Source organism: Ranitomeya variabilis, chromosome 3 (assembly GCF_051348905.1).
Source record: "Ranitomeya variabilis isolate aRanVar5 chromosome 3, aRanVar5.hap1, whole genome shotgun sequence".
In the NCBI taxonomy this organism is placed as follows: Eukaryota; Metazoa; Chordata; class Amphibia; order Anura; family Dendrobatidae; genus Ranitomeya; species Ranitomeya variabilis.
The window spans coordinates 647,871,627-647,897,858 of NC_135234.1; the positions used below are offsets into that span (position 1 = coordinate 647,871,627).

At 44.7% G+C, this 26,232-nt stretch overlaps 1 protein-coding gene across 1 annotated transcript in view; it reads left to right on the plus strand.

Annotated features, from left to right (window-relative positions):
• Positions 1 to 26,232, plus strand: part of SHMT2 (serine hydroxymethyltransferase 2) — a 144,050-nt gene that overhangs the window by 75,220 nt on the left and 42,598 nt on the right. Inside the window, exons 6-7 of the mRNA XM_077297716.1 lie at positions 12,370 to 12,492; positions 18,109 to 18,248. Of these exons, the coding sequence (XP_077153831.1) occupies positions 12,370 to 12,492; positions 18,109 to 18,248 (263 nt within the window). The remainder of the gene's footprint in view (positions 1 to 12,369; positions 12,493 to 18,108; positions 18,249 to 26,232) is intronic.

Consider the following 26,232-nt stretch of genomic DNA (forward strand, 5'->3'; position numbering starts at 1 on the left):
TTAGTACCAAGGATCCTCAGGAAGATATGCGAGGACAGAGCTCAGGTGATCTTGGTGGTTCCCTTCTGGCCCGGAAGAAGCTGGTTTCCTCTCCTAAGGAAACTAGCAGTAGACGACCCGTACCATCTTCCAGAGTTAAGGGACCTACTCTCCCAGGGTCCAGTCCTCCATCAGAACCCAGAAAATCTTCAATTAACTGCATGGATCCTGAACGGCAGATCCTAAAGGCAAAGGGCTTATCAGAAGATGTAATTTCTATCCTACTAGCAAGTAGAAAACCAGTCACCTCAAGGATATACCTTAAAATCTGGAGGACATTCTGCAGCTTTTGTGGAGATACAACAATCGACATTGATTGTCCTAACATACCCAAAATCCTTGACTTCCTACAACAGGGATTTAGGAAGGGGCTTAGTCCAAGTACCCTAAGGGTTCAAATTTCAGCCCTTAGCGTATTTTATGATACCTCCCTGGCTGCTCACCCATGGATCGCTCGATTCTCTAAGGCAGTTATGAGGTTAAAACCCGTAATTAGGAAAGTTACCCCTCCCTGGGACCTTAACTTAGTCCTTAATGAATTATGTAAAGAGCACTTCGATATAAAAAAAGATATAAGCGTCACCAATCTTACCCTAAAGGCAGTTTTCTTGGTAGCCATCACTTCGGCCAAAAGGTTGGGGGAACTTCAGGCTCTGTCCATTCAGAACCCCTATCTACAGGTATTTGACGATAGGCTGGTATTAAGGCTTGACCCGGGATTCCTTCCCAAGGTAGCTTCAGTCTCTAATATAAACCAGGAAGTCATACTTCCATCCTTTTGCCAATTCCCTAGAAATCACAAAGAATCTTTTTTTCATAATTTAGATGTTAGGGAAACGGTACTAAAATATTTGGATATGACTAGCGCTTGGAGGCGAGATAGCAATCTCTTCGTCCTTTACGGGGGTCCTAATAGGGGGAAAAAAGCCTCTAAGTCCACCATTGCTAGATGGATTAGATCCACTATCGGCATAGCTTATCAAGCACAGGGAAAGGATCCTCCAGAAGGCCTTAAAGCTCACTCATCCAGGGCTATGTCCGCATCCTGGGCAGAGAAAGGGGGGGCCTCGGTAGACCAAATTTGCAGGGCAGCATCTTGGTCTAATATTAGCACCTTTTCAAAACATTACAAACTTGACGTAGTCTCTTCCCAAGTGGCTTTCGGCAGAAAGGTGCTTCAGGCAGTAGTCCCACCCTAGAACAGGAAGTTTCCTTTGGTACTTCTCCATGGTGCTGTCAGGTGGTGACCTGGAAAACGGTAATTAGTCTTACCGATAATTGTATTTCCAGGAATCCATCCTGACAGCACAGTTAGTTCCCTCCCTAATGTAAATATGTGATATACTTATGTGGAGTAACATTTGTATTTAACTTGTTATGTTCGGAATAAATTTTCTGTTTGCATCCATCCAGATGTGTTACTTTGGAAGATCACTGAAGGGTGGAGTGGGGAGGGTCCTTTTAAACTCTCGTGGTTTCCTGTCCCACTATGGATAAGAAGGACGTCCTCCATGGTGCGGTCAGGATGGATTCCTGGAAATACAATTATCGGTAAGACTAATTACCGTTTTTGGTCCATTTGACCACATGACCTTCTCCCATGACTCCTCTGGATCATTCAGATCAGATGGTCATTGGTGAACTTCAAACAAGCCTGGTCATGTACTGGCGTGAGCAGGGGTGTACCCTACAGGATTATAATCCATGACGGCATAGTGTGTTACTAACGGTAATGTTTGAGACTATGGTTCCAGCTCTTTTCAGGTCCTTGACTAGGTCATCCTGTGTAGTTCTGGGCAGATTCCTGACTTTTCTCAGAATCAGCCTTACCCCACGAGGTGAGATCGTGCATGGAGCCCCAGAACGAGAAAGATTGACAGTCATCTTGTTTTTCTTCCATTTTCTAATAATTTGCGCCAACAGTTGTTACTTTATTACCAAGCTGCTTGTCTATTGTCCTGTAGCTGATCCCAGCCTTGTGCAGGTCTACAATTTTGTCCCCGATGTCCTTAGACATCTCTATGGTCTTGGCCAAGGTGGAGAAGTCATTAAGTGTGTGGACAGGTGTCTTTTATACAGGTAACAAGTTCAAACAGGTGTAATTCATACAGGTAATGAGTGCAGAGTAGGAGGGCTTCTTAACGAAAAACAGGTCTGTGAGAGCCAGAATTCATGCTGGTTGGTAGGTGACCACATATTTATTTCATGCAGCAAAATGCATTCAATTTAATTATTTAAAAATCATACAATGTGATGGGGATTTTTTTTTTTCTTTGGTACGATTCTGTCTGTCACAGTTGAAGTGTATGTACAATAAAAAATTACAGACATCTCCATTGTTTGCAAATGGGAAAGCTTGCAAAATTGGCAGTGTATGAAATACTTATTTTCCCCACTGTAGTGCTTGCTATGCTGCAGATTCAGATGTCACTGAAGTTGTATACTAGTCATAAATATAAACCGTATGTTTTTTATCTGTTTTACCTATTAATGGGTGCATCAACTTGTAACTAATTCATTATAGATTTCCTATAAGAAAAAAATGCACAGCAGCAAAATACGCAATAAATTGTGCAGATTTTGTTGTGAAATGCTGTTTTCTCTTCTGAAGGCTCTATCTTTAATCGCCACCCGCAAGCTCTCACTTGTTACATTAGCCTTCCATGCGCCAAACACACAGATTTCCTGCTCTTTGGTATCACACAGACTGGAGCAACAGAGGCATGGAGGAAATTCTACTGCAGTACTCAGCAGTGTAACTGTGAAACCTGCACACTGATAAAATGGCTAGAACCTGCACAATTTGTTTTCCGCTACTCTCCTCCCTTTCTCCACAAGTCTGCATAGACTACAATAAGAAATGTAACATGACATCACACTGTGCTGGCAGTCTGTCTTGCTTTGACCTAGACAAAAGTTCACTTTTTTTATGTATATAGCATGAATCAGGAGTTCACGGGTGAGGAGAGGGAACTGATTTTTATTATGGCAATAGCACTACTTGTAAATTAAGTGGATGTATTCCATTTATAAGTGGCGCCACCGTGCAGTCTGTCCTCATTCTAGATGCCACTTGAAAGAGGTCTGTCTGGACCAAAATGTGGATTCCTTGAATATCTGGAAAGTAATCTTGGATCTTATACGTTCTTCACATGAAATATTTGTGATTACTTTTTGCACCCATGTGATCTCTTTGATGTATTAGGTATTTATTTGCAGTAGTTTTCTTATTTTTGCAATATTTATTCAATACGGGTTTGAAGAACCCTTCTGCAGACCACCAACATAGTACAGAATGTGGCACTTCTTTATGGGGGGATATGACTGACATAACTGATCCATAAAATCTGCCATAGTTCCTCTATAAATGATGACAGTGTGAATAGAACCGAGACAATGTCAAAACTGTAAGTGTGATATTAGAAATAAGCGATTTCTTTCCATTATGTTGGAATCCATGTAACATCTAAAAGAACATTTTTATCTATAGAGATACAAATATCTACAAAAGCCACATATATTATGCAATATCTACTCATTACAATACAGCGAGGAAATTGAACTTTTTTCCAAACCTTGTGTTTCCTTTCTGGTTATTCAATGAAGTCTCTTCTTATTGAGTACAATATATTGTGATTGCAAAGGTATTAGTAATTCTGTGGGTTTGGATTTCATCCATCGAAGTGCATCATAGCCATTTATATTCACATTTACATCTTTTGTCAGCGGTACACTTGATTTCTTACCTTGTGGGCAGCACTTTCTGCAGATCACGCTTGCTCATTTTTGGTGTGGTGATGAGTTTATTGGAAACACTATTTTTAAGATTCCCTTTTGAGTAACTACTTTTTTAAATAATGTCACTTAAGGCTTTTAGGTTCCCTGTATATGGCAATAGTATTATTGTGCTCTTTTTGCGCCAGCAGTGTCAATGTGCTACTAAAACTTGGGTTACATCCATAGATCAGTTACCATTTAGTAGGAAGCCATATGATAGACATTTATAGCTTTGATACATTTTATCCCTTTAAATAAATTCCTATAAACCAGCAATGGCTCCCTGGGTAAAGGATATGCAACTACGCCTTTTACAACAAGGATGTGGTCTCTCTAGTGATCTGAAATGGTCACTCTATAAGTTTATGTCAACTAGTGATGAGTAGACTGTTTAATAGGCAATTCCCGCATGTGTTCAGGCTGTCTAACAGCTGCAAAACATGCAGCCGCAGGGACTCGAACATATTATCCGAGCACACCCGAGATACTCTGATAACACTCGAGCATGCTCGGATAACACGTTAACTGAGGTTCCCTCATCATTATGTCGACCCTATCTCCAATAGATGGACTTAGAGATCCAACTTCCTCTTGGAAAAGGCTAATTTGTACATTCCTTTCTTGGGGAGCATTAGCACATAATTTAGGGTACTCAAGCGGAAAAAAACTCCATCTTCAGACAGTTGTTTTGGGGTTCTTGACCTTCAGCAGTGCTGAGTAGGATACTGGTTGGCTGGCTTAGATGACTTTGAGGTCTTCAGAGTCTCTCTTTGAGGTGACTGCCAAGCTGGTGTAAAGAGCCTTGTAGTCTGTTTTGACTGATTATCCTAAGTCATATTGTATGGCATTATTATAGGACTGACCTTGACTAGAGTAGATGCCTCCAATTTGAGGCACTAGAGAGCTTTTCTTGAAAGAGGCTGAATTGTATAGGAAAATGTAGGCAATGTCTTGAGGCTTTCGTATACTTTATGCACTTTCCATGTAATTAGAATAGCCAGGCCAGAAGGCAAAGCTGGTTCTTAGCCTAATAAAATAGCCTGCTGAGCTCGACTACATGTGTGGCTTTTATGGATTTTGAGGGGTTGTCTACTACAAGACAACTACTGCTTACTCAATTCAGGACCCCATAAAAATAATCAGTGTCGCCATTCCTGCGTTGTCAGTCCTGCTGTTCCCAGCAGGGCTGTGGAGTCGGAGTCATAGAGCAGGAGTCAGTCGGAGCACATTTTGGTGGAGTCGGTGTCATGGAAATTGTTGAGTAGGAGGTTTGGCTTACCAACTCCACAGCCCTGGTTCCCAGCAGGTGACATGATATTGTTGTCATAGGACTGCTGCAACCAGTTACCAACCGCCGATCAGCTGCAGCTCATCAATATGCCATCAGAGCAGATGTCTTGCAAAATAGTAAAGTCTGCAGCCTATCCAAAGCTGCCGATTGGCTGCATCAGTCACGTGACACACGAATATCGTGTCGCCCTCTGACAACTACAGCACTGCCTTTGCTGGAATGACGCTGCAGGAGGCGAGTATGCATTGCTTTTATGCTCTATGGGGCCTTGAGTTGGTTAGGCTTTTGTCGAGGAGTGGATCACCCCTTCAACAGAGAATTTGGAAGCAAAGCTTTGTAGTGTTTAGGAACTGTCTGTCTCCTCTTCACAATGTATTTGGTTCTGCGTAATCTACGAAGTGTAAAAGCCTCTTACACTAATGTCATCTGAACCCACTGATATTGATGGGTTCGGCCCACAATCTAATGTGTATGGGAGCCGCTGACCATCGGCAGAGACGTGGATTGGGCATATGCAGGTTTGGACTGACGGTCGCTTTCTTCTCAGAGATAAGCCGCCTGCAGACAGGAGCACTCAGCCAAATTAGTGTTGATGTGGATGGGAGAGATGGCTGTAGGATCAACAAAGCATTGTTCGGTCGACAGCCATCTAATGTGTATGCCCAGCATAAGTATTTAGAGAGCTCCCCCTTTCAGTGCTGTGATGGTATGCGTCATTGTTGGTTGTTGTACATGATGATGTTATTGGTGCTTGTCTGTCGTCAGCACCTCGATTGCTAGCAAATGTTTATATTTGTGTTCTTTATTTTATGCATTTTTCTCTTAAATCCATTAGCTAGCACTGAAAAGTATTATCAGTGAAAGACACAAATGTAATTGTACCTTTAGGTGTTGGGATGTGTGCCCACAATCAGGAATTGCTGCGGTTTTGACACTGCGTATTTATGCAGCGTCAAAACCGCAGTGGCCAGAAATCCAATGAGTAGTAAATTGCATCATTTCTTGTATTTGCTAGCACTATACGACAGTATCAATTTATAAAGATGGGAATTACCTTTTTAAGATCTGTGAAAGTTACAGAATGAGCCTTGCATGCAACACTTTGATATATTATAAATGCTTGAGATGCTAGTACCCTTATACGTCTCCTTAACAAATGCAATATTTTCAGCCTTGTAGAAAAAGATATGCTAAAAAAGCCCCATACAAAGGCTATGTGGCATTGAAGAAGAAAAAAATATTAAGTGCAATACAAAAACCTATAGACTGATAGTCTGAGAATTTACAACCCTGTGGTTTGGGAATATAAAGAATACCCAAGTGGTAGAACACATACAAAATAAGGCTAAGGCCACATTCATGTGATGGCTCCATTAATCAAATGGGCGCCCCATCCTAGCTCTTCACCATCTAATGGTTAGGAAACGCCTGGAAACCTTATTATTTTTCTTTTTAATTTTTTTTACATACTAGAAAAAAAAATGCCACACTGATGGAAACTTGGGGACACAAACCAAATAAACGAATGAAAAGCGAATAAAAGGCACTGATCAGAATTTGATGTAAAAAAAAAAAAAAAATCGGTGTGTGAAACCGCATTTTTCACATGAGCGACCTCAAACTTTTGTTTTATTTATATTTATTTTTTTGCAAAGAATGATGGGGAAAGCAGGTAACATGATCTCTAATGGGAAGTGCTATAAGGGGACGGGTTGACACTCCTGAAACGCATGTTGTTCAAAGAATATTTGTCAGCAACTTTTTGCTATTTAAGCCACGTTCACACGTGCAGTATTTGGTCAGTATTTTACGTCAGTATTCGTAATACTGTGTTATAAAAAGTATAATAGAAACATGTCACTTCTTCTGGATTTATCACCCACTCCTGATTTTGGCTTACAAATACTGTAAGGAGGTTGCTTTCCCTGCTCCTTGCCTGGAACCACTTAGTCAGACAGCTGGTTTGTTGGGGGGAAGACTTTCTGCCCTGGACAGAGGGGACGTGGTGACTGCTGGGAAAGGAGAGGGGAGTGGTCAGAAAAGTGCGGGAGAGAGAGCGCGCCAGAGAGGGGACAGCGTGCCAGAGAGAAAGCAGGCTGCAGCACCGCGCTCCCCATGACAGAGTGCTCCCCGTGAGGGCACTGAGGCTGAGATACCCACCAGAGTGACGGCTGGATGTGAGGGTGTAGATTTGGAAGCCTCCAGAATCAGAGACAGTGACTGTGCAGCCCTGGTGACCGCAGTGACAAGCAAAGATCCCTGGTGACCGCAGTGACAAGCAAAGATTCCCTGAGTGTGATAAGTAACTACCCAGAGTGTGTGTGACAGCGTTAAGGCTAGGTTCACATTGCGTTAGGGCAATCCGTTTAGCACATAGCGCTAGCGGGTTGCGCTAACGCAATGCTTCCCTAGGGTCCGCGTTCGGTGTCCCCGCTAGCGCAGATCCCCGATCTGCACTAGCGAGGAACGGACCTCGGGCGCGCCGCGGACGCTGCAAGCAGCGTCCGAGGTCCGTCACTCAAATGACGCGACATCGCTAGCGCACGCCCAATGTGGGCGGGCGCTAGCGACGCGCTCACCATTACAGGCTATGGCGGCGTTAACGGACTACGTTAACACCGCGTTATGCCGCGGTGTAACGTGGTCCGTTAAACGCGGTCACATAACGCAATGTGAACCTAGCCTAATACAGGGAGACTGTCAGCCTGATGCATAGAGGCTCTTGCAGCAGCCACGGAGACTGTGCTATTTCCTGGTTTCACTTTCACTTTGCGAAGAACAGATTGCAGAGAGACTTAACCCCGGACCTTCCAGGAGGCACAGAAGAGACTTCAGGATCTCAAGCCCTGCTGGTGACTGTATCCACATTGGGAAAAGGACCCTCCAGTCAGGACCTCCCTGGGCTGATAGTTACAAGAACACTCGTTAACCCTTTGATTCCGCTTAACTGTTTACTGTTTTACTTGACTCTATTAACCCCGTTTACTCCCTGCGAGGAGAATTTTACCCCTGTTAATAAATCCCCTTCAACAGTTGGTCTGTCTGTTCCGTGGTGACATACGCAATCCTGCACTCTATTACACTTGGCGTAGTCGGCAGGATGTCACAGGGTAGCACGGAAGGGGCAGACCAAGCAGTTGAGGGAAGCCCCAGGTCTAGCATCTCCCTGGGAGCCATGTTAGCTAACCTGCCAAAATTTTCAGGGAGTAATGTCATGTTGTGGGGTTGGACGGAGCGCATCCGAGGGATGATGCGGATACATCCTATGACACCAGCTCTGCAGGCGGAAATAGCTGTGATGGCCCTAGAGGGGGATGCACGGGACTCTGTTATGCTAAGACCCCCCCAGGCGAGAGATACCCTGGACAAAGTATTACGTATACTTGAGGAGACGCATGGGGACCCCACTGACGTAGGGGAGCTGCGCATGCGACTGTTCCGGCGGGTACAGAGAGAGGGGGAGACCGTGACGCAATATATGAACGCACTGCAGGAGCTTCATACTGCCATTATACGGAAGGACGGCATAGGTGTGGGGTCAATTGACGTTGTACTGCAAGACCAACTGGTGACAGGCTGGCGAGATGTATTGATGAAACAGGCCCTGCGAGAGCGCATGCGTGTAAAGCTAGATATGACTTTCTCTGAGGTCGGGAGTGAGGCACGCACACGCGAGCAAGAGCAAGGGGTGGTAGTGCCAGTGGGAAAGGTATGGAGCAGGGAGGTAACAGCCCCTCAATGGGTAGAAGACTTGAAGAAGGAGCTTAAGCGAGTCCGTGAGGAGGTGGCTGAATATAAGAAGATCCCTGCTGCAGAAACCGCCCTCCAAAGTGAGACTAGTGCCGCTCGGCGAAGAAGACTGCCTAGATGCTACAACTGCGGAGCACCCAGTCAAAATGAAGAGGAGGCGATGTGGACCCGGGATTCCCAGCTGAAGATAAGAAGAATCTGGGAGGAGATTGAGAGTCTGGGGAAAGCCCTTACTGCTGTTTTGGGGACCAGCGGCATATCCCGAAGTAACGTGCGGAAGCCACCAGAAAGAGATATAGGAGAGGTGCGCCACATAAAGAAGGCTTCGGTGGCGGCCCCAGAGTGTAACTCCGTATCCTGGGATGAAGAGCAACCGCAGATGAGAGATGTCCCCTGCCAAGGTCGACGATCCAAACTGAAGCGCCCTCCAGACAGACGCAGACGTGAGTGCTGGACGTGCAGAAAGGTGGGACACATGTCCAGAAATTGCCCTACCCGAGAAGAGCGGTGGCAGAGATCCGCTCACCCCTCTGAGGGTCCTGCTAACTGGAGGGAACGTCGCCCCTGGAGGGAATGGTACGGCAGGAAGAGAAGAGTTCCACCTAGGACAAGACAGTACCACAATGTCGGACGCCAAGGAGAGGTGGAGAAGGTGTCAAGCATCTCTGGTGAAATGACTGCGCTGTCCCAACACGTAAAGGCGAACCTGGTGGATATACCGCCTGAGTCTGAAGGTTGTGTTGGTGAGACTCAGTCCGGCAGGAAGAAAGTGACGTTCACTCGAGAGGACCACCAAAGTGCTTTACTACCCTGTCCAGCACGAGGTCCTGAAGAAGGAGAGAAAGTGCCAAGTGTTCCTGCGACACTCGTTTTCAAGGTCCGAGCCGATGAGAAGGAGGAACCACTGATGTCGTCCCCTGAGGTGAAGAATGTGCTGGCTGTCAGCTCACCAGTTCCTGATCGGACAGGGGAAATGGAACAGCTGTGTGAGACAGGGCGTGTGGATGAGAAGCCCTGGGAAGTGATGTCCGCAGAGCCCGGCGCAGATGACAGAGTCCGGCCTGCATGGTCTTAATTCATCTGACTCAAGCTTTGACGAGAATGCTCCTGTCAAAGAGAGGGGGAGCTATGGAGTAGAATTGCTTGTACTAAGCCCCCAAACTGAGGAGCCTGAACAAGAAGTCCCTAAAGTTTCCGATAACGACATGAAGGAGGATGAATCCTCTACGCAGACATCTGCTAGCGGCAAAGCTAAGAAGAAGAAGAAAAAGAAGTCAGCAGTTGTTGATGAAGCAGAGAAAGCATATCTCAACCTGACTGATGAGCAGCTCCTAAACCATTTAGTCTGGGAGTATGTACAAGAAGAAAGGCAGAAGGAGATGCGAGAATCGCAGGTATCTGACTCCCCCCCCCCCCCCCCCCCCCCCCCCCCCCCCCAAAGAACAAAGAGAAGCACGAAGAGTCCTCGCCCGTGGAATGGCGAGCTTTAAGAGAGGGGGAATGTAAGGAGGTTGCTTTCCCTGCTCCTTGCCTGGAACCACTTAGTCAGACAGCTGGTTTGTTGGGGGGAAGACTTTCTGCCCTGGACAGAGGGGACGTGGTGACTGCTGGGAAAGGAGAGGGGAGTGGTCAGAAAAGTGCGGGAGAGAGAGCGCGCCAGAGAGGGGACAGCGTGCCAGAGAGAAAGCAGGCTGCAGCACCGCGCTCCCCATGACAGAGTGCTCCCCGTGAGGGCACTGAGGCTGAGATACCCACCAGAGTGACGGCTGGATGTGAGGGTGTAGATTTGGAAGCCTCCAGAATCAGAGACAGTGACTGTGCAGCCCTGGTGACCGCAGTGACAAGCAAAGAATCCCTGGTGACCGCAGTGACAAGCAAAGATTCCCTGAGTGTGATAAGTAACTACCCAGAGTGTGTGTGACAGCGTTAATACAGGGAGACTGTCAGCCTGATGCATAGAGGCTCTTGCAGCAGCCACGAGACTGTGCTATTTCCTGGTTTCACTTTCACTTTGCGAAGAACAGATTGCAGAGAGACTTAACCCCGGACCTTCCAGAAGGCACAGAAGAGACTTCAGGATCTCAAGCCCTGCTGGTGACTGTATCCACATTGGGAAAAGGACCCTCCAGTCAGGACCTCCCTGGGCTGATAAGTTACAAGAACACTCGTTAACCCTTTGATTCCGCTTAACTGTTTACTGTTTTACTTGACTCTATTAACCCTGTTTACTCCCTGCGAGGAGAATTTTACCCCTGTTAATAAATCCCCTTCAACAGTTGGTCTGTCTGTTCCGTGGTGACATACGCAACCCTGCACTCTATTACAATACTGAGGTAAAATATTGACCAAATACTGAATATGTGAATGTGGCCTTAATCTGAGGTAGGAGCTGAGATGCTGACTTCAGTGATGTGTTACTTATTAGGCTATGTGCTGTTGCTTCAACATAAGTATTTTTCTGAGCAGGAGTTTATCACTACATGACTACAGTTCCTGTGCATCCTGGTCCAACTCTGCCCCTAATGGTATTTCTGCCCCAGCGGTGTGGTCAGGGGCAGTTTTTGAGCTCAGCTACAACTAAAACTCTTGATTGTGTTTTAACTGCTGCACCCAGTAAACTGTAGGATACGTCACTGGAATCAGGGTCTCTCTTCCTATATTATTCTGCTCTCAGATGAGGTAGCAAAAACCTGCTGACAGATTCCCTTTTAAGAGTGTGTGTACTTGTGTTTAGGAGAATGAAGGGATAATCCTATCGTTATGGGGCTTGTTTTGTTTTTTTTCTATTTCTAGCTTTGCCTCGGCCTGGGAAATGTGAGCCATTATTACTTGTGACATTGCCCTTCAAAATAAGTGTATCTGTATTGTCTGACAGTAAATTAAACCAATTTTGTTCCACAATGTCATTCACAACTCCTTCCTGATATTGTGTGAGACTTGCAGCTTTCCAGCCAAAATTTTCAGTCATTTTTCACTGCTTGATTTGTGCCTTCATAAACAGGAAACTTTATCTTGGTCGTGGTTGACATAACTCACCTGTCCTTGCTTGGGTTCATTAGCCCCTCTGACTTTCTCCTGACTACCAAATAAACTGTAACCTAGTCATTCCACCTTGGGGCGAACATACCCCTGGGGCAACCTGTGTAGCCACAGAGCGGCCCACGTCTGCCTCCAGAACATGTGGAATTGTGCATAATGACGAGTTATTGGACTGCTAAGGGCTCATGTATTGTTCTTGCACAGGGGCCCTCTTCTGTCTCAGTCCACCCTTGATTGCATCCATTTGCTTAGCCATCTCACAGGCCCTGTCCAGGCCTGATTGTATTGCATGGGTTGTGATGACTGAGCTGGTCCCGAGAATGACACCTTTCTAATACTTGTCCGTGATGTCACCAATAGTAGTGGCCAACACTGTTTTCGTAAACTTATTCTGTACAGTAGTTGGCTGGAGAACCTATATCATGAGCAAGAGTGATATGTACCTGCATTTACTTTTGGATTTTCTCTCCAAGCCAGCCACTGGGTTGATTGACTATGACCAACTGGAGGTGACAGCCAGACTCTTCCGCCCAAGACTCATCATCGCTGGGACTAGCGCCTATGCAAGACTGATTGATTATGCCCGGATGAGGAAGGTACGTTTTATGTATCAGGGCTTCAATTGCTTATGTTGGGGTACAAATATATAACACCTAGACTGTTTTCTCTAAATGTACTATGGCTTTTATGTGTGAGGCCGCCAATATGTTCCTCTAGATTGACAGGCCCACCAGAAGCCTTTGATCATCTTCATTTCTCACATGTGGCTCTACTGTTCCTCCTGTACGGGTTTTTATGTACATGACCTTTCCAATATCTCTGTTCCAACATTTTATTAAAGTTTGTTGCTGTGGAAATTAATATCCTGAAACAAAAAAACAAACATGAGATATATATCAATCAGGCCAACTCTGTAGCAAAATACGTTTTTGGCTGGTTTCAGATGATAATCTATTTGAGGATAATCCATATTTATCAAGAGGTATCCGGCTACAACACTTTTTTAATAAATGCGATGAGGTGGTCTGGATGTCTCATCATGGCATACGATATGCACCGGTAAAAGACAACGCGATTAGACTGTAAGAACAAACAGCTCATAGAATATAAGTCTGTGACCTGTTTGCTGGGCGAGCCGGAGATACTACTCAGTGTAAGCCCATAAGTACAAGAATAGGCTCTCGTAGACTTACGGTATATTGGGAGCTTCCAGTAAGTCAGAAGCTGCTGTCATAAGATGGCGGTGTGGGACCAGATCAGAGGAGCGCAGGGAAGAGCTGAAGATGGCGCCTGTTAGGTTTATTGCTAGAGGCAGGGAACGTGCATTATCACCACCACTTCAGCGCTGAAATAAAAAAAAAAAGTGCTGGAGTGGTGCTCTAAAGGAACACTTAAGAATTAATACAGCCATAGTTGTGGAAATTCTGCAGAGAACAAGAGGTGTATCTCCTGTTCATTAATTCCATCCATGTTTGGTGGCCAGCTGAAGTGCTACTCCTTTACTTAAGGGAGTAGGTGTTTGAGTCACAGTTGGGAGGCTTCTGCTGCAGCCAGTTGTCTTACAGCCACATGACACTAAGGGTATGTGCACACAATGATTTTTTTCAGGTGGGTATTGTTTGAGCCAGCATATCCCGAAGTGTCCTGAAAAATTGCCAGGTTTAACATGAAACATTCATTTCAGTCACAAATGCAATGACTATCATCTTTATAGGTCATTTGTCATCAGTTAATTGGATCTGCTATCTGACATCTGCTAGTCTGGATGGTGGGGTAATGACATCTGCTAGTCTGGATGTTGGGGTAATGACATCTGCTAGTCTGGATGGTGGGGTAATGACATCTGCTAGTCTGGATGGTGGGGTAATGACATCTGCTAGTCTGGATGGTGGGGTAATGACATCTGCTAGTCTGGATGGTGGGGTAATGACATCTGCTAGTCTGGATGGTGGGGTAATGACATCTGCTAGTCTGGATGGTGGGGTAATGTCATCTGCTAGTCTGGAAGGTGGGGTGATGACATCTGCTAGTCTGGATGGTGGGGTGATGACATCTGCTAGTCTGGATGGTGGGGTAATGACATCTGCTAGTCTGGATGGTGGGGTAATGACATCTGCTAGTCTGGATGGTGGGGTAATGACATCTGATAGTCTGGATGGCGGGGTACTGACATCTGCTAGTCTGGATGGTGGGGTAATGACATCTGCTAGTCTGGATGGTGGGGTAATGACATCTGCTAGTCTGGATGGGGAGTAATGACATCTGCTAGTCTGGATGGTGGAGTAATGACATCTAGACTGGATGGTGGGGTAATGACATCTGCTAGTCTGGATGGTGGGGTAATGACATCTGCTAGTCTGGATGGTGGGGTAATGACATCTGCTAGTCTGGATGGTGGGGTAATGGCATCTGCTAGTCTGGATGGTGGGGTAATGACATCTGCTAGTCTGGATGATGGGGTAATGACATCTGCTAGTCTGGATGATGGGGTAATGACATCTGCTAGTCTGGATGGTGGGGTAATGACATCTGCTAGTCTGGATGGTGGGGTAATGACATCTGCTAGCCTGGATGGTGGGGTAATGACATCTGCTAGTCTGGATGGTGGGGTAATGGCATCTGCTAGTCTGGATGGTGGGGTAATGGCATCTGCTAGCCTGGATGGTGGGGTAATGGCATCTGCTAGTCTGGATGGTGGGGTAATGACATCTGCTAGTCTGGATGGTGGGGTAATGACATCTGCTAGTCTGGATGGTGGGGTAATGGCATCTGCTAGTCTGGATGGTGGGATAATGACATCTGCTAGTCTGGATGGTGGGGTAATGACATCTGCTAGCCTGGATGGTGGGGTAATGACATCTGCTAGTCTGGATGGTGGAGTAATGACATCTGCTAGTCTGGATGGTGGGGTAATGACATCTGCTAGTCTGGATGGTGGAGTAATGACATCTGCTAGTCTGGATGGTGGGGTTATGACATCTGCTAGTCTGGATGGGGAGTAATGACATCTGCTAGTCTGTATGGTGGAGTAATGACATCTAGACTGGATGGTGGGGTAATGACATCTGCTAGTCTGGATGGTGGGGTAATGACATCTGCTAGCCTGGATGGTGGGGTAATGACATCTGCTAGCCTGGATGGTGGGGTAATGACATCTGCTAGTCTGGATGGTGGGGTAATGACATCTGCTAGCCTGGATGGTGGGGTAATGACATCTGCTAGTCTGGATGGTGGGGTAATGACATCTGCTAGTCTGGATGGTGGGGTAATGGCATCTGCTAGCCTGGATGGTGGAGTAATGACATTTTCTTGTCTAGATGGTGGGGTCATCTTATTTTCTAGATATTGCTTATCTAGTGAGGGGTGTACACGGTGATCTGAAAATTTTCATACTGACCGTAAGATTGCAGTGATCTGGCAGGAAGCAGTGATCTCCCCATAATTCAAGGCCATAGGAAAGTGAGACTTGATTGAAGCGAAGAGATTTTGCCCAAAAGGGAATTTCCTTTTTTTTTTACATTTTGCCCAGTGTGGCTTCCTTATGATTTCCAATGCATAAGCGAGCGCTTGCATGTCTTAATAGAGTGAGCCGATGTGGTTTATTTTTACTACTCTCCTGTTTCACCCTTTGTGGAGAATTTCTTCCTGAGCACATTAGTAAGCCTGGCTCAGCGCTGATGGTGTATCCGAGCTAATATAGCGTGTGTATCAGCAGTGAGTACCTGGGGGACCTGATTCATGCTTGTAGACGGATGCACCGAGTCTCTGCTGAGATTCTCATCTGAATGAGATGACAGAAGGTGCAGCATCTTGGCTGTGTTAGTCTTTCATTGTGTTTGGACCCTTTGGGTATAAATCATAGGCAGGAAAAAGGATGTTTAGCTATTTTAAGCAAAGTATTACCAGTCTGGGCACAACATTCTCTAGAGTTCTAATAGCGAAAGCCAGAGAAGTCTCAACCTGAGAGTCACCAGACGGCAGCTCTCAGAAGACTGAATTAGGACTAAATTTACAGCTGATGTATGGAAACAGAAGTCATTATTCTGAAATGTTTTGTTACTTGAAACACTGAGCTAAAGGGAAATATGCTCTGGCCCAAAACATATGTTGTACAGGGCAAGAAGTGAGGTATTGTCATCATGTACCTACTGTATGTGTAATTGGTTATTCATATTATAGGGTTAAAACCTAGTGTTTTAGTCAGATTGATTTTATTTTAAAATCCAAAAATTAGCTGGAGTTTTAATTTATTTCTCCGGTTAAGAGTATTACCATCTGCACAGGGGTATTCTCATTTTATTAAATTGCTTCAGTTAGCATGAAAATATGCAATTTTACAATTTATTATTCCTCTGACATGAGAGCCTTTATCTTACATAGTGTTCAGCTTGTTGCCAAGGAGATTAGCCACCAGAGTCTGGCAAGTATGTTCAGTAGTTACAGGTTGAGTAGTTAACTCCTGAGATCCCAATCAGCTCTCTCCATTTCACGGATTTCTGTAGAACAGTTAGCTTCTTCCTTCCTCTTTCCTCTCAGCTCCTGACCTGTTATCAGTTCTACATAATCATAATCTCTCAGCAGTTTCCAGGCCAGTTCTCCTAATTCCAGTTTTCACTCTTTCCTTAGACCCTGTGCTTGTTCAAGGGTCCTGCTGTCTCTGTATTTAAATATAGTGATAAAAGTGTTGACATCAAAACAACCGCTGATATGCCGTTAATAATGTGTAACAGTAGCGGGAGAAGCTACTGACCAGAACTGTCGCTCCAGGAGTAGTGCCCGCCCTTATTAACCAGGGAGTATGGAGACTGCCGAGCTGAGTGCTGCTCAAAACAGACCTTTGAAAATACTCCTTTAAGGGACAATCTAACACCAGGGTATTCTACAACGTTTGTTACTGAGAGAAAACAAGAGCTGTGGCCCCAAACAGTGAGGAAGCACTGATATAGCACTGCTGCATCTCTATTCTCAGAATTTGTGCGGTCAAGGTCTCCCACCATCCTACAGCCATAAAGAAATTGGCCTATTATGATGCCATATTGCAGCAATATGCCTTCACTTTAAGATGGGATTATCCCATGAAAGTGTCCCTCCGGAGACTATCGTCCACAGTTCCCATTAAAGGGGTTGTCTCCTCTTAGATGGGTAAAATTGCTAAGTACTGCTAAAAGTTTACATTTCATTAAAAATCTTTTGTTCTCAAGACCAAATGGATTTCTAATTGTACGGTGTACGCCTTGTTGCCCAGGTTACCTGCAATCTATCATCAGCGTCTTGTATACTAGGCAAGGCGAACGCTCCTTCCAAGCTCTTTACTAGAGAGCTTGTAAGTGCTGCTCAGAAGTTGGCTAGAGCTAGCCTTATTTTCCTTTGATGCTGAAGAGTCAAATCTGCTTCTAATATGGGCGAGTGCAAAGTTCAGGTTAGTGGTGCAAACCTGTCACTTGTCTGAACAATCAATCATCAGAAAGGCGGAAATCAAAAGCAGAAGAATAGTGCTCTCCTGACAATGGATGCCACAATTCCTTTAATAAGGACCTGACACCATACAATCTGGATATTATTTGTGCTGCCCAGTCTGTTCACATCCAATGTCAATTTGGGTGATAGGTCGTAATTGGAGGGACGCTGTTCCTCCATTTTTTCCTTGGTTATCTCCCTATGCCGGTTTCATATTCAAGTAACTAATCTGCCAGCTCTGTATTTGAGGTTGTGTAGGGAAGTCAATCCAATAAATTAGTCCCTGGCTGACCTTTTACACATGGAGCCTTTATATATAGGCACTAGACTGTCTTTATTGCTGCTAGTGCATGTGTTTGAGGGTCGATTTCAATGATCCATTTTTCCATATACGCCCCACATGTATTTTTGAACACTGGATGTCCTATTAGTCATCTTGTCATATACATATACAGGGTGGGCCATTTATATGGATACACCTGGGTGGGCCATGTGTATGGGTACACCTAAATAAAATGGGAATGGTTGGTGATAACAACTTCCTGTTTGTGGCACATTAATATATGAGAGGCGGAAAACTTTTCAAGATGCGTGTTGACCATGGCAGCCATTTTGAAGTTGGCCAGTTTGGATGCAACTTTATAAATGGCCCACCCAGGTGTATCCATATAAATGGCCCACCCTGTATAATGGCAGCTTCAGACTCTAGCCTACATGTTTGCGCATCTTTCATGATTTTTTTTTCTTGCTTCCAGGTATGTGACGAGGTGAAGGCGTACCTGCTGGCTGATATGGCGCACATCAGTGGTCTTGTAGCAGCAGATGTTATTCCAACTCCATTTGATTACGCAGATGTTGTCACCACAACTACTCACAAGACTCTCCGAGGAGCCAGGTAGAACAAATTCCATGTATTCTCAATGTTGGTTCAATGTTGAGACTCTTAAGTTCACTAGGAAAATTAGGTTTTGCCTTTTCATGGGGTAACCCTTTATTCCCTATATTTAGTAGATGTTAACGCACAAGCCCATTCTCAACCTTACCACTCATTGTCTATGGGACTAAGAAGTACAGCGGTCAGATATTTCCAACAGTCCCGTAGCTAATGAATGAAACCGAGGTAGAGTATGACCACCTCCATTCCTCTCAAGATGGAGCTACAGAGCCAAAATCACAAGATCACCAAGGGTCCCCACAGTCGGCCACCAACTATCCGAATATTGTACTCTATCCTGTGGATAGAAGATAAAGGGTTTTGTGATGGTGTAAGCTAATGACCATGTCTCCATGACTTCATGAATTTTCTGGCAATATATACATACCTTTGTACAATCCTTAATCTATATAAGGTTGTATTCACACATAGTGGTTGTAAAAACTGTTTAAAAAAATATTAAGACTGGCTGTGTGGCGATAGTCAAGTAACATGGCACTCCTTTATGTAAATTGTGCTGTGCAATCTAAAATAAAGGTCTGCAACACTGGACCTTCTTCAGACAAAACAGATTGCTTGTGATGCCTTGAGACCGAAGGTGCATAGTATACTTGGGCGGATGTGTCCTGCGCCGGTCGCCAGTGAAATCATGTTACTTATCTAGTGCTGCACGGAGTGTAATCCTACACCGGCACCCGATTTACAGCAGTGACTTCTATATATTTTTAGAGAAGGCTAGCTGTGCTCATATTGCACATATTCAGAGACAATCCACAATTGTCATTATTCACAATGAAAAAGATAAACATGCAAGTGCCAATATACTAGGGTTAAATAAGCAAGATTTACAAGATTATTGTGCTAATAGTATTGCCTTAAAAGATAGAGACACCTTTTGAAGCATTTATTTTACTTAAATATGTGTAATTTGGGTTGAAAAGCATTTCTGCAAAACAGTTTAATTAAAGATCTTGAAGTTTGACTTCTGCAGCCTCTGTGTATCACCGTACATGGCAGATTGCAGAATTAGATATGTACTATGACACGTAGAGGTTGTAGAGGCCAAACTGCTCCAGATTTTCTAATAAAATTATTGTAATATTGTGAAAAAATAATTTTAGTTTCTAAAATGTATGTCTTTAGGAAAAAAAAAAAAAACAGGAACGCGTTTCCTTGGTTACTGGCCACTCAGAGAATGTAGGGTGGTCGGTAAGGCTACGTTCACATTAGCGTTAAGCTAATGTGCGTCGGGTTTGCGGCGGCGACGCATGCGTCATGCGCCCCTATACTTAACATGGAGGACGCATGCGTTTTTTTTTGTTGCGTTGTGCGACACATGCGTCTTTTTTAACGCAAGCGTCGGACCAAGAAAACGCAACAAGTTGCATTTTTCTTGCGTCCGATTTTCGGCAAAAACCGACGCATGCGTCGCAAAACGCAGCGTTTTTGCGTGCGTTTTGACGCGTTTTTGCGTGCGTTGTGCGTTGCGTCGCCGACGCAACGGCGCACAACGCTAGTGTGAACGTAGCCTAACCTAAGCATTATAAAGTTGAGAATGGAGAGGATTTTTAATAAGTAATTTGCTTGTTTTTACAAACAATTTGCAATTTTAACCACACACAAATTTGGGATGCCCTCTCTAATACGTTGTGGTTGCTATGCTAAAAGATAGATCCACTGTCCTGTGCTTGCCTTTATATCCCTAGGTTGGCCCATATTATCTTTTTTTATGATTTTTAATGGAAAATAAAAGGCTTATAGTGACCAGCAAATAATGTTCCACTGGACGTAAGTTTCCGCGAGATGTAGAACACAGTGATACTGGCTATGAGCATGCCGGGCTATTACCATCCAGCCGACTACTAATGACTAAATACATCAGCCTCTTGTTTCCTGGAAGTTGAGAACTGTCCTCGCAGCTATTCTCAGTGTCGATATTTTTCCTCCTCCGTAGTACATATTTTTATTTATTTGCTGGCATATAACAAGAGTGGATTCTAATAATAAAAGATAGCAGTATTCTGCCGTCAGCCCTGTGCTCCCCGGTAGTTTCAGTTATTGTAATGTTGACGTGCGAATCCTGCCAGCATTTCTTCATGCTGCGCTCTTCACCTTCCAATCAAAGCAATTAATAAACAGGTCTCGGCACACGTATGTTTCTGCCCACACCTCCCCTCCTTTTTTCCTGATCTTTGGAGTTTTTCGTGGTGATTATTTTTTGGCACCTCTCTTGCTTCCGTCAGTTTCGCACCCTGGAGTGGAGCGTGAATCAAGAAACTGTGTGAAACTGAGCAGCTGGGCTCCCCTGTCCTCACGCTGGGCTTCATTCACCCTTTCTCTGCTCCGGAGATCTGCTGGATGCAACCTTGCTAAATGTTTGGTGTCTGCTGAGTGAGGAGCCAGCGAGGCTACGTAGTGTTACATATAGTATGCAGCAGATTGGGACTGCACGCTTAGGCTATGTGCACATCATGCAGATTTAGTGCAGTTCTGCAGCGTTTTTTTCTGCAGCAGAAACGCTGCAGAACTGCACTGTGATTTACAGTACAATGTAAATCAATGTGAAAAAAAAAAAGCTGTGCACATGGTGCAGAAAAATCATTGCAGAAACGCTGCAGATTTCAAAGAAGTGCATGTCCCTTCTTTTGTGCAGTTCTGCAGCGTTTCTGCACCCATTGACTCCCATTTTGTGGGTCAAATCCGCATAAAAACTGCAGATGTAAATACCATCTGCAGATTTTATGCGGATTTGGGTGTCAAAACCGCAGCAGAAGGAAGTGACGTCAGTGATGTGGAGGAAGTGTGTGGGCGGAGTGTAGCGAAAATGGAGTCGTATGGTAGAAATGGTATGTATTGTGTCTGTGTGTGTGTGTCTGTCTGTGTGTGTGTGTCTGTCTGTGTGTGTCTGTCTGTCTGTGTGTGTGTCTGTCAGTAGTGACTCATTGTAGTCATTCGTCGGGTGGGACTACTTCTCCCATCGAAATGTGATGATGGGAGAGTTGTCCCATCGTCAGGCGACTGACTACAATGGGTTAAAAACACAAACACACATATAACATGTAGTACATACTCACCACATACGTCCCCGAAGGCCACCATCCACGATCATCCTTGTCCCAAAATAAAAATAAAAAAAATCTTTTCCGTCGTAATCCATAGTATAGGTTGTCCCACGACGTCCTCCGGTGATACACTGCAGGAGTTAATCGCTCCTGCAGTGTATCGGAGCTGCCCGTTCATTTCCTGGAGTTAAATGAACTCCGGGAGCTCACTTTACGGCAATTGAACTGCCGTGAAATCTCTCACGCAGCAGTGTCGTAAAGCAAGAGTCCCGGAGTTCATTGAACTCCGGTAAACTCGCGCACATGCGCAGGCACACTGCAGGAGCTTTAGCTCCTGTCAGTGTGTTTTGGCAGCCATGGAGAGCAGTCACATCTCCTGGTGTGGCTGTTCTCCATGGCAGATCGTCGTGGGACACTCGATATTAATGGACTACGTCGGAAAAGACTACAGATCATCAACGGATTTGTAAGTATGGTAAAATGTAGAATATTAAAATACTTTTTCCTGTGTCTTTTTTTTGTGTTCAGTAATTTGGGGTTAATAATGGATAGGCGACTTATAGACGCCTCTCCATTATTAACTGGGGTTAACGTCACCTTACAATGTCAAGGTGACATTAACCCCTTATTACCCCATATCCCACCGCTACACGGGAGTGGGAAGAGCGAGGCTAAGCGCCAGATTTAATGCATCTTGGAGATGCGCCATTTCTGGAGCAGCTGCGGGCTGGTAGTTGTAGCCGGGGGGGGGGCCCAATATCCATGGCCCCTCTCTAGGCTATGAATATCAGCCCGCGGCTGTCTGCGTAGCCTTTCTGGCTATAAAATATAGGGGGAACCTATGTCATTTTTTTCTGGGGTCCTCCTATTTTAATAGCCAGTAAGGCCACGCAGACAGCTGTGGGCTGATATTCATAGCCTGGGAAGATCAACCCCTTCCCTGGCTACAAATTAGCAGCCTGCAGTCACTGGCTTTCCCTTTCTGGACATGAAAATTGGGCGGGAGCCTACACCAATTTTTTTTGAGGGGTTAATAATGGATAGGCGTCTTATAGACGCCTCTCCATTATTAACTGGGGTTAACGTCACTTTACAATGTCAAGGTGACGTTAACCCCTTATTACCCCATATCCCACCGCTACACGGGAGTGGGAAGAGAGAGGCTAAGCGCCAGATTTGGCGCATCTTAGAGATGCGCCATTTCTGGGGCGGTTGCAGGCTGGTAGTTGTAGCTGGGTGGGGGCAATATCCATGGCCCCTCTCTAGGCTAAGAATATCAGCCCGCAGCTGGCTGCGTATAGCCTTTCTGGCTATAAAATATAGGGGGACCCCACAACATTTTTTTTTTTTTGGGGGGGGTCCCCCTATTTTAATAGCCAGTAAAGGCTACGCAGACAGCTGCAGGCTGATACTCATAGCAGGCTACAAATATTGGCCCCCAGCCGTCGGCTTTCCCCCTCTGGCGCAGAAAATTGCACGGGAGCCTACACCGTTTTTTTCCGTTTTTTTTTTTTTTTTTTTTTTTATTCAACGCTCATAAAGGCCTCTTTCACACTTGCATGTAAAGTAAGCTGCGGAGACACCATCACGTGTTTCTCAACGCAAGCAATGAATAGCCAGGCCTTTCTCCGGGAAGGAACAACCACGGGAAGGGCAGCATCCAATAAAGGAGAATATCCAATAAAGGAAGACCACCTATGCCAAGCATGGTATCCATTCACAAACAGCTGTTTCGGGGTTTTTGCCCCTCATCAGTGTGGAGTAGGAAACTGGCTCCTTTATTGGATGCTGCCCTTCCCGTGGTTGTTCCTTCCCGGAGAAAGGCCTGGCTATTCATTGCTTGCGTTGAGAAACACGTGATGGTGTCTCCGCAGCTTACTTTACATGCGTTTGCATATTTCCCATAAGGGATGGGGGCAGTGTTCTGGATCACTGCGTTGAGAAACACGTGATGGTGTCTCCGCAGTGTTGGATGTTTTGGTCTCCCCGAGGTCATTCATCTGTTCCTTCATAGCCTTTCACCAGGCACTGCTCCTAATAGCCAGTTTCCTACTCCACACTGATGAGGGGCAAAAACCCCGAAACAGCTGTTTGTGGATGGATACCATGCTTGGCATAGGTGGTCTTCCTTTATTGGATATTCTCCTTTATTGGATGCTGCCCTTCCCGGAGAAAGGCCTGGCTATTCATTGCTTGCGTTGAGAAACACGTGATGGTGTCTCCGCAGCTTACTTTACATGCGTTTGCATATTTCCCATAAGGGATGGGGGCAGTGTTCTGGGTCACTGCGTTGAGAAACACGTGATGGTGTCTCCGCAGTGTTGGATGTTTTGGTCTGTTAAATATGCTTATTTTGCACATTCATGTAAATCAGGACTTAACCAGGTGCGTTATTCTTAAAAGAAAAATGTCGTCATATTCACATAAAAAGTATAGTGGTTTATTGATTGTCCATAGAAAAATCACTTTGCAGCAAAAACATAAAACAGATGTAAATAGTTACGAACGGATTGTCCATGTGTAGAGATCAGCATTAGTTACCCCTCTTTCCCAAGTTCCGAATGGAAGCCATCTGTCTGTGTCTGAAGTTTGAAGGTCATCATGGCTGCAGCTACCAGCTGTTGTTCCTTCCTTCTCGGACATCCATGGAGAGAATGAGGGTGAAGATGGGAGATGACAGTCCCACGTGACAAAAGAGCCCCACACCCTCCTAAGAGATGCTTATATATCTTCTCTATGGATCACTTGTTCCCTGTATATGGAGTGGACTTATGCTCTGAGCTCCTATATACATAAATAGCTTTTGAAACGTCAGCATGAAGCAATGTGCTCTGTACTGCATCAAGACCAAGAATAAGTCAATTAATTAATATTTAACATGGTCTCCCCGAGGTCATTCATCTGTTCCTTCATAGTCTTTCACACTTGCGTCGGTAGGGGTCCGTCGCTATGCGTCGGGCCGACGTACCGACGCACGTTGTGAAATTTGATTGAGATTGAGAAGAGGTTGGACTAGGAAATGACATCATGTAAATATATATATATTTTTTAAAACTTTATTTCTCTTTATTTAGCTTTAAAAAAAGCTGACAAATCAGCATAAAAAACGCACTAAAAACGCACTACAAAACTGCACTGCAAAAAACGCACTAAAAACGCACAAAAAATGCATAAAAACGAATAAAAAAAGCAAGAAATTGTCAGCTGCGTTTTCTGCCCGAAGATGCAGATTTTGTGCAGAAAATTCTGCACCAAATCTGCATCGTGTGCACATAGCCTTACACTGTAAGATCTTGATGCCAAGTCCTACTTTATATCATTAAATTATTGATTAGTCAATATGTGCGTGGTCAAACAGATTATCGTATGTTTATTTATTTTACTTGTATAGCTCCTTTAATTCCACAGTGCTTTACCGACATTATCACTGTCCCCGATGAGGCGCACAATCTAGATTCCCTATCAGTATGTCTTTGGAGTGTGGGAGGAAAACGGAAAACCCGGAGGAAACCCACGCAATAACTGGGATAACATACAGACTCCTTGCAGAGCTGCCGTGCTGTTTATATACACTGATATACTATGCTGGGCTTTGCCTGCCTGGGCTACTATATATTTCTCTTTATCTGAATGCCTTCCCATTATGTAGTTTGGTTATACTTTGCTTATAGGAAGCACCAGTGCAGCAGCATACATGAGATTAGGCTTTATTTCTACTGGTTTCTAATGTGCCTCCGCTCAGATTCTTTAGTATTGAGCATCGATGGCCTGTTCTGTCACAAAAGGATACAAGAAGTGGTCATAGACCTCATAGTGAGGCGAGCACCTGGGAATTTGATAAAAACGATCACCAAAAAGTCTCCTTATACAACAACAAAAGATGACTCTAAAGTGTTAAAGGGATCTGTCAGCACCGAATGACTGTTGAAACAAAGTACAGGTGTTCGGAGCACCCTTGGCATGTCCAAACCTTTAAAGTGCACCTCCCACCTACTGGTTATCTCTTGACCGCCAACCTTCTCTTCTTTGATTGTCGACACTGGCTTTATAGAGCAGGAATGGATAGGAGATATGTAGGTGGGAAGGTGTGCCAAAATGTTTGGTGATGCGAAGGCTCCAACGGGTGCCTGTGCGTGGTTTGAAAGTCATTCTGTGCTGACAGTATCTTTCAGTCATGCGTCCACTCAAGATCAAGGAAAGTTGAATGACCGCCAATTTAATAGCTTCAGCTGCCATGGGATCGTTGGCGTGCCCAAAAGTTGTGACTGCATTTGGACCAACATGGCTCTACCAGTACAACTTGGCCAACGTATACCAAATGGTGCACAGAGTAACATCCAAAGGCTTTCAGAAATGAGACGCCAGCTTTATATGAAGTCAGATTAACTTTTTTTTATTCACAAGAAAATAGAGCAAAGGGCAACATTACTTTTCCACGGCTTTGTGCTTTTCCAGGCTGTGTCATGCCTGTCTTATAATAGTCTTGTGCGATAGTCATTCTGATCAGTGAGTCCTAGGGTACCATGGACATACATCTTCGTGATCACTGTAGTGATCCCTGAAAATTTAAGAACAATTTACTCCCCACCCCCCATTCACATTGATCTTATTTGATTTATGTATTATTTTACTTGTGGCAAAAGATTTATAATGTTGAAAGTATAATTTTGCCTACGTAGAACTGAAGGCAAAACAAGTGAAATACTACAAGTCAACCTTAAGGCCCCTGTACACATTAGACTAAAGCTGGCTTAACTTGCGGATATTGATGGGTTCGACCGACACTGATGTGAATAGGCTTCTCCGGCAGATGATGTCGAGGAGGATATTTCATTCTTAATGTAGATGTAGTAATATTAGCAAATGCCTCCAATTAGAAATGT